Source organism: Rhododendron vialii, chromosome 10a (genome assembly GCF_030253575.1).
Source record: "Rhododendron vialii isolate Sample 1 chromosome 10a, ASM3025357v1".
Taxonomy (NCBI): Eukaryota; Viridiplantae; Streptophyta; class Magnoliopsida; order Ericales; family Ericaceae; genus Rhododendron; species Rhododendron vialii.
The window spans coordinates 7,815,023-7,827,970 of record NC_080566.1 but is presented as its reverse complement, the minus strand read 5'-3'; the positions used below and the strand labels follow the sequence as shown (position 1 = coordinate 7,827,970).

Sequence of the window (12,948 nt, the reverse complement as noted above, 5' to 3'; positions counted from 1 at the left end):
AAACCAAAACTTAAGTTTTAAAATCAATTCTATTAGCATGTACAGAATAAAGCAAAGAGAGAACTATTGAAAAGAGAAGATAGTTAGCATAGAGCTCTTATTGTTGGATGGGAAAAAGAGAGATGGATGCATTACGTGATATCTTCATATATAGAAATTTGGCTTATCTACTTTTTGGGTTCTTACAAATATCTCTCGGTTTCAATTTTGTCTTTCTAAAATATTTGGTTTCAATTTTACCTTTGTAGTTTCTAGCTGATTTCAATGTTACCCTTCTGTTAAAAACTTGGATGGAAAATGCCTAAGTGGCAAAAGGTTCGGTGATGTGGCACCCTTTTAAATTACTCTCACGACCCAACTCCAATACGGGTCACGTGACCGGCCGGTGACGGAATCACCAAGTCCTCCAACACCTTTACCATTCAGAGCATACTAAATAATATGAAAAAACAAACGGCGGAAGCATCTGTTCATACAACTCCAGAGTGTCTATACAACATAGCTAAGCATAATTTACAATACCACTTGTCTCAAAACTACACAACGTTCCTGCTCCTTTAACAAAAAAAAAACGCATCCAGCCCTCAACTTGCTATCTACAATAACCTGAAAAATTAGAAAGGATTTTTATAAGCCGAAACTCGAGTGAGAAACGTATACCAAAATTACAAGTTTGACCATAGAAATACCTTACTGAATAAAACAATTCAAGAACCAAGTAGCATTTCAAGTATTCTCATCAAATTTTCCAGTAACATGCATTTTAATCGATAAATTCAATTCTTTGGTCCAAAGATGGACCTTTTTCTTCTTCCCTTTCACTTTGGACATTCGAGTGATAATAACATCCAACGGTATTTTTGCCAGTCGGTTGGGGAGCGACCCCATTGAAGAGTGGTAAGATATCGTTACCCGGTGATGCCTGGCTACATCTCCTATCTTATTACTTCATGCCACTAGTTTCTTTACATGTCCCCTAGCGCTCGAGACACCGTTTGAATGATTCATATTATCACAAGTATGTACTAACAAGAAGTGAAATTCAAGTTCCCAAAACATATTACCGCGGTCTAGATTTACTGTAACACAAAAGATTTAATAAACAGGCCATCACATGTATTTTATTCAATGTCACCAGTTAAACCAAGTAAGCGGATCGAATTCCACACTTTTCAGCGAAAACAAGCAATGGCATTTTATCCCAAAATTCAGAAAAATACATGTAACCAAGGTATACGCAACTCACCAAAAAGGATGTGTCTAACTTGACGTGGCACTGAACTAGCTCAAGGCACTGGTACCTATACAAAATTTACCACAATTACTATTTGTTACAGTTGAACTTAATGGGGTAAACTAATTTCCAAATCGGGCCATCAAATTGGCTTATGGACTGTTTTTATAGTTCTAAAATGACAATATTATATACGTAACCTAGTGTCTCTTCTGAAGCTATGGGTAAAAACATACACAAATTGGAATAGAATTCCTACGGTTGCTAGGGTAGATATATACGTTGGAATTTAGCAAAGTCAATCTCTTAAATGGAGGCTTATACAGTCAACAAATAATCAGCGAATAATTTTACTTAAATCAATTTATGGTGGCGAGTTCCAAAACAAAACTCTTTGTCGGAAGGGGTTTCACTGGTGAAAAAATTACAGAAAGGTTCAGATATGGCGAGTGCGAGGAAAGAGAGTTGTAAATAATTTTTGCCCTAAATAAACTTCCTTTGTTATAAACAGTATACATATCTCTTATTACTAACTATAAAATAGATTAATTGAGGAACGGAAGCGGTGAATCTCGGCACAAAGGAACAGGCAGGAGTCTTTCTCTCCTATTAGTCTCTTTTTATTTTGTTTTATCTTCTAATTTAATAATACCTATATATATATATATATATATATATATATATATATATATATATATATATACCTATATATATCGGTGGAAAGGTTGAAACAGGTGAAAAACAACAACACCTGTAATTCTGTGGTACTACTTCGTGACACGTAGTGTGCTATGTCGGTTCGGGTTCGTCGCGATTTCGGTCCGTACGCATTCAGATTTCAGTCTCCAAAAAATCCCAAAAATTCAACACAAGCTAATAATAATTTAAGGGTCATCGTGGTAGTGTCGGATTTTTAAGATAAAATCCCAACATTGCGTAACTCATACAGCGTGTCGGGTTCCTATTCAAACCACGTGACTAAACTATTACTCTTTTTTTTTTTTAAAAGAAAAAGAAAAGGCAGGATTTTACAATTACTCAAAGCGATTTGTGTGGAGATATTTGATCACTTCTTCAGCAATTTCTGTGAGCTAGATTTGGTATTTAATTTTCACAAGGTTTGTTCCTCTCTTCGATTTTCGTTCCATGCTTGTGTAATAATTTGTTTTCTTTGTGCTGCTTTTATGTAGCTGTGGAGTATATATGTTGTGATCATTGTCGTGATTTCTTTTGCATTCCCATATGCTACTGAGTTGGTGCTTCTTATTGAGTTTCTAGATAATAAGTTGTTGCCACATTGCCACTTTAATTAGCAATTTTTTTATGACCTGAGCTCTTATTTTGCTTTTTATGGCTCTGATTTCCCAAAATTCCCCCAATTATGTTTGTTAGAGGTCCAAACTATGTAATGAAGAATGATATCTGAGTTAACCTGATCAAAAAAAAAAAAAAAAGATATCTGAGTTAACCTTATTTCTATCCTGCATGTATTTGTGCCTTGTATTGGCCCTACTCTCTATTTTGATGTTAAAAATTTATTTTATGCTGTTTTTTTTTTTAAATCTGAGTTTGGGTTTTTTTTTTTAATTTATATCCGAGTTTGGGGTTTTTTTTAAAAGAAGAAAAAAAACTTATCCGTAACTTTCTTAAACTTATATTGATACAAAGCTGCAAATTTGCTACATTCAACTATACAAGCTTTTTGCTTCCATGGCCAGGGTTTTAATAGACCAAGGTGACTCATCAGAAACTTACTGTCAAATACTCATTTTAAAACTATTGGGAGACCTAAAAATGTTTTTAAGAGAGACCACACAAATCCCTTTGCGTAATCTAGTTTTGAGTAATTTAAGAGGGTGCCACATCACCAAACCATTTGCCAAGGCATTTTCCATCCAAGTTTCTAATAGAAGGGTAACATTGAAATCAATTAGAAACTACAAAGGTAAAATTGAAACCTAAAATTTTAGGAGGATGGATTTGAAACTAAGAAATATTTGTAGGGACCAAAAAAGTAGATAAGCCTAGAAATTTAGGGTAATTTGTCTTGGCAATGAAAGAATAGGGGGCGGCTAGGGCGCCGCTATTCGCAGCCCTCTATTTTCTCCTATAGCTCGTTAAAAATTTTCAATTATACTCAACAGTTAGTTACCGAAATTGAGATATATTTTCAGCATCCAATTACCGAAATATAATATTTTTTTCTACAGATATTTACCGAAAATGTATGTTCGGCAGTTATTTACAGAAAATTGAACATATTTTCGACATGTAGTTACCGAAATATAATCTTGTTTTCAACAGAAATTTACCGAAATGTTATTTATGATTTTCAACAACCATTTACCGAAATGCAGTGGGCTATGAGAGAAAATAAAGGGCTGCGAATAGCGGCGCCCGGGCGGCTATTCGCAACCCTCTATTTTCTCCAATAACCCGTTAAAATTTTCCAACTAATTACAACATTACCCCCAAATGCAAAATGACCTACTTGCCCCAACATCATCTTCCTCCCCTTTCCCCTCAAATTCACCAGCTATGGTTTTTTTTTAAAAAGAAAAGAAAAGAAATCGACTGATGAACCAGTCGACTGGTTCCTCCACACAATCAAAACCCATCCCTCTTTCTTCTTCATCTGCATCCTCTCTCTTTTCCGACTGGTTCCTCCACACAACCAAAAACCATCCCTCTTTCTTCTTCATCTGCATCCTTTCTCTTCTCCTCCCTCTCAAGCTTGTTCATCATTTACATCTTAATGAAGGAGCAAGAGCCAAATATGACCCACTTCTTGGTTTTGATTTTGAAATTAAAATGGAATAAAATTCTATCGGCAACGGTATGATGGATGAGGAGAATAAAAATGATGTGAAGAAAAAGAACCCAACTTAATTCGCATGGGAGAAGCCAACTTCGCTCAGAATTTACAAATTTTTTTACCAGTTTTTCAGTGTTTCAGATCCGAAAAAGTTAAGTAATTTCGGTAGTTAACTACCATAAAATATTATCGTACTCGATAGTTAGTTACCGTAATATATATAATTTCAGCAGTCAAATACCAAAAATATGTATATGAGTTTTGTTATAATCTAGTTCGGCAGTTAATTACCAAATTGTGTATATATTTTTGACATCTAGTTACCGAAATTCATACTTGTTTTCAAAAGGACTTTTCATTTACTAGATCGAGTTCATCAGTTACTTACCGAATTGTGTATACAATTTCGACATCTATTTAGCAAAATTGATACTTGTTTTCAACAGCTAATTACCGAAATGTATATACATAGGACTTTTCATATATAGTTCGGCATAGGACAAGAAGGAGTGGCAGTGGTGCGATGGAGTTCTGGATTTGGTGGTGGTGGCTATGGCGGGCTGTGGTGGAGATGGTGGAGGCATGGACAGAGGGGCGGTGGTGCGGCGGTCGCTGGATATGGAGGATCTGGGGCGGTGGCTATGGAGGAAGAGAGGAGAAGGGTTTTATTTTTTAGGAACATTGGGCATAGGGCAGAGAAGAAGAGAAGGGTATAATGGAAAAATTATGTGCATTTAATGGGTTATATGGAGAAAAATAGTATTTTAAAATATTGGTAATGGGTTAAGTAAAGGAATGGCTAATGGAGAAAATATAGGGTTGCGAATAGTCGCCCCCAAGAATAGGGTGGTGCGGTGGAATGAGAAGTTATTTGCTCTTCTGTTCCTTTTATTCATTAATTTTATTGTCCATTGCTGTTTTAGTTGTATCCTGGTGATCATCCATTCCTCTCCTTATTCTTTTGGTTAGATTGAACTTTTTCACTATGACTTCAAGTTTTTCAGAGCAGAATCTAAAAAAAAAATCATGATCGGACTTTTCTCGAAAAAGATGTCAGAAAACTACTAAGAAATACTTCCCCATTCTATTGTCCATCATCCTATCCTAACTGGCTAAAAAACTAATTATAAACTTTAATTGTTAATACCGATTATATGCAATATGGATCTTGTTTGATAAATTTCAATGAGCTCTTTTAAACGATATTTTCAAAATCACCTAAAACATTATAGATTGCAAGATATAATCAATTGAAAAGTGTCACGGACTCTCAAAATGGACAAAAGAATAGTGACGGAGGAAGTATGACCCAGTTAAAAAATCGAGATAAAACAAAAATAAGAATTTTCTACCTTAATTTCTTGATTCGTGAGCAATTCTAAGTACACAGATTTAACCGTCACAGCGTCACCCCACCTCCTAATGAGGACCCCACATGCAGCAAATTGTTTGGACATTGGAAGCATTTGCTGGTCAAGTGTGGAGTATTTTCAAAAACTTTATAACAGTACGGGGGAATGGAAAACCATTAGCAAATCGACTCTTTCAAAAGGAAAGCCTTGACTTATCCTATTGTTACGTTGATTATCGCGAGCGTTGTTAGATCTTGCACAGAATCCTAGAATAAGGTTGGGGAAAATAGGACAACTGGGGAGGCTTGGGGAATGTCTCAAAATTTCTGCTGTAACCGTGGTCGTTTAGGTATTTTCGACACAAAAGATCCTCAGGATATTGGTTTTTGTCACAATGAATGGTTTTTGTTTTGCTTGCTTCTTGGTTTCGAGGGTTATCCCATGTTGTTTGGTGCTTGAAGTTTCAAAACATAATTGCCATATTGGTGTGGTTTCCACCCAAAAAATAATAATCTTCCATACAGCTTTTAAAGAACATCTAGGAAGAAAATTGTTGTCACGGCCCAAAACCTACCTTGGAAGTCGTGAGCGGCCATGTAGGTGTTAAGCCGCCGAAGGCCTGCCCATATTCTAGTTTAGAGATTTCTCGCATAGCATTGTAATTATACACCATATAATTAAGCAAAGTATGTGGAAGCGTAGAATAAATAACATAATCCCAGAGCTTCTAGGTGTACAAGTATAATAAATACAAACCATTAGACACCACTTGATTCTCCACGTTTATTCTAGAACCCCATTCAGTACACAACTTGCTATCTACCTTAACCTGAAAAATTGGAAAAGGTTTTCATAAGCCGAAGCTCGGGTGAGAAATATATACCAAAGTTACAAGTTTGACCATGGAAATACCCCACATTATAAAACAGTTCAAAGCAACAATTCAAATATTTCGTTGACCATCCAGTGCATGTATTTTTGTCCGAAAGCTCATCTCTTCGGTCCAAGAAATGGACCCTTTTCATTTCATTTCTCTTTCAACTTTTGCACTTTTGAGCGATAATATCATTCAACGGTATTTTTGCCAGTCAGTTGGAGAGCGACCCCATTGACGAGTGGTAAGATATCATTACCCAGTGATGCCTGGCTGCATCTCCTACCTTATTACTTCACGCCACTAGTATCTTTACCCGTCCCCTAGCGCTCGGGACACCGTTCGAATGAATCATATTATCACAAGCATGTACTAGCAACCAGTAAAATTCAAGTTTCCAAAACATATTGCCATGGTCTAATTTAACTTAAACTCAAAAGATTTATAAACCAGTCATCGCATGCATTAACATCAATTAAACCTAGTAGGAAGTTCAAATTCCATATTTTCCAGCAAAATCAAGCAATGGCATCTCATTCCAAAATTTCAGAAAATACATGTAACTAAAGTATGCGCAACTCACCAAAAAGTAGCGTTTGACTTAGCACATAGCAATTCATCCCACACAACTTGCACCTAAACACATAATATACTGGTATTAGCGAAGAATCCAACGCCAAGATTAATTAGGTTAGTGCTTAGATACCAAGGTGTTTCAATTTATTATTCTTATTGCTTCATGAATTTTAATTAAAGTACATCAACAACAGTCAAGTACTTTAAATTAGTTTAGTAATTAGGTGATTTACAAACTAGTAGTACATATATATGTCTACTGTTTCTTCCCTTTTTATACAAACACACATCCGTCCTATTCACGCACTAACGACACATCACAGCAGCCTAACTTTTCCTTTACAGTTACCTTAAATCAAAACCGGATTGCAGCGGTGAGTCCCGAGTCGGAACTCTTTGCTGAGAAGAATAGCTTTGGTGTTTAAGTTCTTATTAAGTGGGTCAGGTACGAATGAGTGCTAATTATCAAAATATACACCATATATATATATATATATATATATATATATATATATTCAAGTAACGACCTTAAAATAAGGACCTTATATGCTGACCTCCCCATTTTTCGCCTTTCCTAATCGAATTTCGATGATCCGAGCCGCTCAATGTGTTCAGAACGTGATTTTAAGGGTACCCACGAGAAATCGGCAAAAAAAATAACCGGGAAGGGCTTGATTTGAGCAGTTTTTATTTGAACCATTCGATAAAAAACAAATAAAAACTGCTCAGATGAAGCCCTTCCCGATCTTTTTTTTCCTGATTCCTCGCGCGTACCCTTAAAATCGCGTTCTAAACACATTGAGCGGCTCGGATTGTCGAAATTTGATCGGGAAAGGGAGGTCCGCATTTTATTAAAATGAGGTGGTCTTTATTAGAAGGGGACTCTATATATATATAGAGTCCCCTTCTTATGAGGGATCCCCTACTTAGCTTAAGTGCGGACCTCATAGATTCCAATCGAATTTCGATGATCCGAACCGCTCAATGTGATCAGAACGTGATTTTAAGGGTTTTAGGGAGAAATCGTCAAAAAAAATGGTCGGGAAGGGCTTCATCCGAACAGTTTTTTATTGAACGGTTCAAACAAAAACTGCTCAAATCAAGCCCTTTCCGGTCATTTTTTTTGCCAATTTCTCGCGGGTACCCTCAAAATCACGTTCTGATCACATTGAGCGGCTCGGATCATCGAAATTCAATCGGTAAATGAGAGAAATGAGGAGGTCCGCACTTAAGGAGCCTATTTAAGGTCCTCACAGGAAGCTCACTGTATATATATATATATATATATATATATATATATATATATATATATATATATATATATATATAAAAGATTACCTACTGAAATTCAAATATTGAAGCTAAAGGAGAAGTATACCAAGAAGGAGCGAGAGAAAAGTTTGACAATGAAATTCTCCGGCGAGCGGCGGTGTCAGGGTTACGGTTCGAAAGCTACAAGTATCTCTCCTTCTTTGTTTTGTTCTATGAAATTAATTAATCCTAACTAGGTATTTATATAACGATGGGTTGAAGGGTGAAACAAGAGAATAATTACACTTGTGATTTCCCTCGCACAAAATCGCGACATGTAGTGTCCTGCGTCCGATCATCACAAATTCTGTACGAACGCATTTAGATTTCGGTCTTTGAAAAATCTTAGAAATTCAACATAGACTAATTAAATTATGTGGATTATCATGGCAATGTCCGATTATAAAGGAAAGATTTCAATATCGCGTAATTCATAAAGTGTATCAAATGTAACTTAGTTGTCCCATAGTATTTACAAAATTAAATCAAAATTCACACATTCATTAGGATAACGATACACTTCGCATAGCCTAACTTACTATTAGAATTAAATTAGGGTGTTGAGTTCCTATTCAGATCACGTGACTAGAATTTTAAAAGTCAGGATTTTACAATTGCAGCCCTTATTAGTTAAATAACTTGCTTCAAACTTCAGTCTATATTGGAGTTTATAACATGATCGGCGTCTATGCAATTGGGTGGTCTCGTCCACTCAACGACCTCACTCCATTCGTCGCGTATTCACGTGACCTCCAGATAACCAAATCCGGTTGGCATAAATTACCTTGCGAAAAAATAAAGAACATTGTGACCCCTTCCTATCCCTTACCATTGACTCACCTTCAATTAAACGACGTTCACCCATCGCTAACCACGAGCTGAAATTGACCCCAAAACTGAGAAGGATTGGTTCTAAAGACAAAGTGGTTAAGGGACTTACCCTTGGCCCTTCACGAGTAAACGTATTTGAAGTTCACAGTAAGTGAGATAAGCAGATTGCCGGTAAAGAAAATGAGATCATTGGTGACTGTAAGTATTAGAGTAGTATCTAATCAGTGCTCGATACTTCCAGAAATTCCAACCACATTAACCATGAATAAAAAGAAGGATCAAAAAATGCAACTTGGGAGTTTAATTTCTTAAGTTTTTCGCGATCTAAAGTGATTCGTTTTGCAACTCCCTCAAAACGGGAAGTCACAACTGATTGTCACAGCATCTCTTTCTTGAATGTCAGCTCTCCTCATCTTTTTGGTTCGGAATTTGGAAACATTTGTTTTTCAAGTATGCAGCTTAAAGAGGCATATGCTTTGCCATTTAGTTTGGCAATGGCAAGTCTATTACAGCTAGTATAAAGAGAGATTCTCCGAGTTTCAAAGAAATAATTACCATCATGAACTCATTTCCACAAAACCAATCAAAGCAGAAGAAGCAAATAAATGACAGAGTGAAACTCGGTCCTATCCCTTTGGTATGTCGTGATTCTGCGCTGCTACATACCTTACATAAAAAGCAAACAAATAGGTAAACAGAAGAAGCAAACCATTAAACAAATAGAGATGGCATTGACATTCAGTTGAGAGTTTAATGTTTTAACAAGTTTTGCAAGATCTAAAGTGATCCATTGGAGAGTAGAAGAAGGAAACCATTAGGCAAATAGAAGAAGCTCAACATTCCAAAGCACAGAAAAATCGCATAACTGATAAAAATTGAAATTTTGATTACTTGCAAATGAAGGATGAATGGACTCAACTCAATGACCTACTAATAAACTAAATTCTACAGATCCAGTTTCTTTTTTTCTTTTTTTCCTTTTTCCCCCTTTGGTGACAAACACACGACAACAAACATATCGTCCTAAACAACGTATGTTGCTAGCTCCATTCCTTGCTCTGCAACAGATCTATCTCACCCCCATATCCATGAGGGAAGCTGTCCAGTGACCACGACATGTTTTTCAGCCCTTCTATTGTTTCAGGTTCCAACTGAACATGCATATTATTGGAAACAGAAGATATCAGCGATGGTGGTTCTGTTGTGGCATCAAACCCGGAGTGTGGAGGCAAGAACCTATTACTCTCTTGATACCTAGGAAGAACCTCTGCACTCACTGAGATTTCTGTATTTGAAATATTTTCTCCCCAGCACTCAATAAGCTTGGGACTCAAGTACTGGTTCCATTCATCGTCGAAACTCTTTGGTGGCTGTGCCATCTCTGGAACCGAAGCAAGGCCTGAGGGAACAACTTCTGTAGTGGAAGATATATTACCAAACGCATCAAAGTCAAGCGGAAACCCTTGTTGCTGCTCCACTACAGGTTCTAGTTCTTCAAAATACTTCGCAGCAATGTTAAAGTTAGGATTGGATATTGCGGTAGTATGGTCCGATCGAACAGGTGCAGCACTGTTGCAATGCCTTGGTGAATAACTTCCTTGCCTATCCTCTTCCAAAAGTGCTACGAATTCTTCAAGATCAAACATTAAATTAGGATCACCACCCGTCATATTATCCAGTTCTTGCACAAATAGATCCTCTGAAAGCGGAACAACTTCTGTTTCTAGTTCTGCAGCAATGTCACAATCCAACTTCTGTTCCGGCACAAACTCTGTTCTAGCACGCTTTGGTGGTTTACGGACTACAACGTCGTCGTCAACACTACCAGCCTCAACATTCTTTGCGTTCCTCACAGATACATTCTTTGCTTTCCTCACAGATTTCTTGGTGAACCTTGAGGCGTTTCTTTTTATCTTACAAAGAACAGATTCTCCTTTCCCAGTAGAACTCTTACTACCCTCGAGTGAGTACGCACGCTTTGCTGGTTTCGGGACAGCAACGTCGTCGTCAACACTACCAGCCTCGACATTCTTTGCTTTACTCACAGATTTCTTGGGGTCCTTGTCGACTCTTCTTATCCTACAAAGAACATATTCTCCTTTCCCAGCAGAACTCTTACCATCGCCGAGTGAGTACTCATGCATGATCCAGTGGCCTCTTCTCTCGCCCTCCTCGTCTATCACACCCGGTTCGTTATTGATCCGAAAACACAACGTCTTCTTGGACCCAATAACACCACCTTCATCATCTGTTACGCATTCAAGACCGGTCTCTGCATGCCATGTGCCACAACCGGCCGTTCTAGCCACCCGGTCGCCGTTCTTGGTGACCTTTATCAACCTTGTGTAAACGTAGACGGTATTTTCTGTCCACGGGTCATCTTTGGTGAAAATCTGCCATGGCGCTTTGTCCCCAACCCCGTAAATCTGACGCTCGAAAACGACATTGCAAGGCAGGGATAGATGCTTACACTTCCTGTCGAGATAGTGGATCAAAAGTTCTTCATCCGTAGGCCTGAAGACATATCCCGTGGGTATGATCATGTCTTCCTTGGTAGTACTGCTCTTCTCTCTGATCTTATACAACTCTCTGAATATCATCTCTTATATTCGCACGTTGTTACTTGGGAAATTGCATTAGTTCAGAGCTTGGTATGGGGGTATATATACACACAATAAGGGCGGCGCTATGTGTGTACGTAGAGGTTACTTGGGGAGGGAGATGAGAAAAAGTCTAGGAACACAATGTTAAAACGCAATTTCGGTCACAACTACATTTGAAGCCGTTCGATGTATGAGGGTTCACGTGCATTGAACGGCTCTAGATGCAATTGTGTCAGTACTTATGTTTTAACATTGTGTTACTAGGCATTGCTGGTAAATATATCTATATCTGAGTAGACAAATCATAGATTGTTAGGAATCTTGAAGGCATGCAGGAGAACTCATACTAAATACAAACACGTATTATCACTAAGGTATACAAACATTGTGTTCCTAATTGGAGTTGTACTTAAAGAAGGATTAAATAGATGATTGCCCAATTTCGAAAAAAAGAAAAAGAAAAAGGAAATATACTGAAATATCGACTTACGTCTTACGCTTTAATTAGCATATGTCGGTTTTTTTTTTCACTGGTCCATTTGATTAGCAGATACTTTTTTGTGTTCACTTAGCAAGAATGTGATGGAAAATAAACTTTCTTGTACAACCCAAGCCAATAAACTTGGGTTATTTTTTCTCACAAACATGCAAGAAAATAAAATCAACAACAATTAGCATTACTTTCTTTTTTATCCTATATTCCCTCCACCTTTTTCTCTTCTTATTTTGTACAACTTTTTTGTAACTCTCGTCCTTCTCAAACATTGATAGAAGTCATTTCCGTTGCACCAGGAAAAAAAAAAAAGCAATGATAGAATCTTTTTCCTAGTACTATTTTTTTTTTTTTTTGCAAAACTTTCATTCTTATCAAATGGATGGATGGTAGGAAAATAATACATTTTTCCCTTTTTTATTTCACTTCCTATCATTTTCTCTTTCCATTATCTTTTTTTTGCTAACCAAACAAAAACTTTTTTCCGTCCGTCCGGATGGAAATCGCAAGTTATCTATTATATTAAGTGAAATATCAATATATTTTATGACTTGTGAGTAAAATTAGAATCCGATATTATATCACCCACTTAAAAAGTGGATAAACATTGCCCATATCCTTAAATAAATACAAAAACACTGATTTATGGGAGGTAGCCTTACTATTTGTATATCCTGTGAAAGGAGAAGTCACTTCCATATTATCCAACTAGCGTTGTGCTCATTCACTGCACGGGACAGAAAAGAAATCATAGTGGTGTTTTTTCTGGTCCCACGTATCGAACGAGCTCAACGCTAATTGATAAAAGAAATAGCAGAAATATTTTTTCCAGGGACAACGGCGTTCTTGAATGAAATCT

At 37.0% G+C, this 12,948-nt stretch overlaps 1 protein-coding gene across 1 annotated transcript; it reads right to left on the bottom strand.

Annotated features, from left to right (window-relative positions):
• Positions 1–10,033: 10,033 nt before the first annotated feature.
• On the bottom strand, positions 10,034–11,593 carry LOC131302830 (uncharacterized). Its single transcript, XM_058329624.1, has one exon. It carries the CDS (start codon positions 11,591–11,593, stop codon positions 10,034–10,036), a length of 1,560 nt encoding a protein of 519 aa, XP_058185607.1.
• Positions 11,594–12,948: the final 1,355 nt, after the last annotated feature.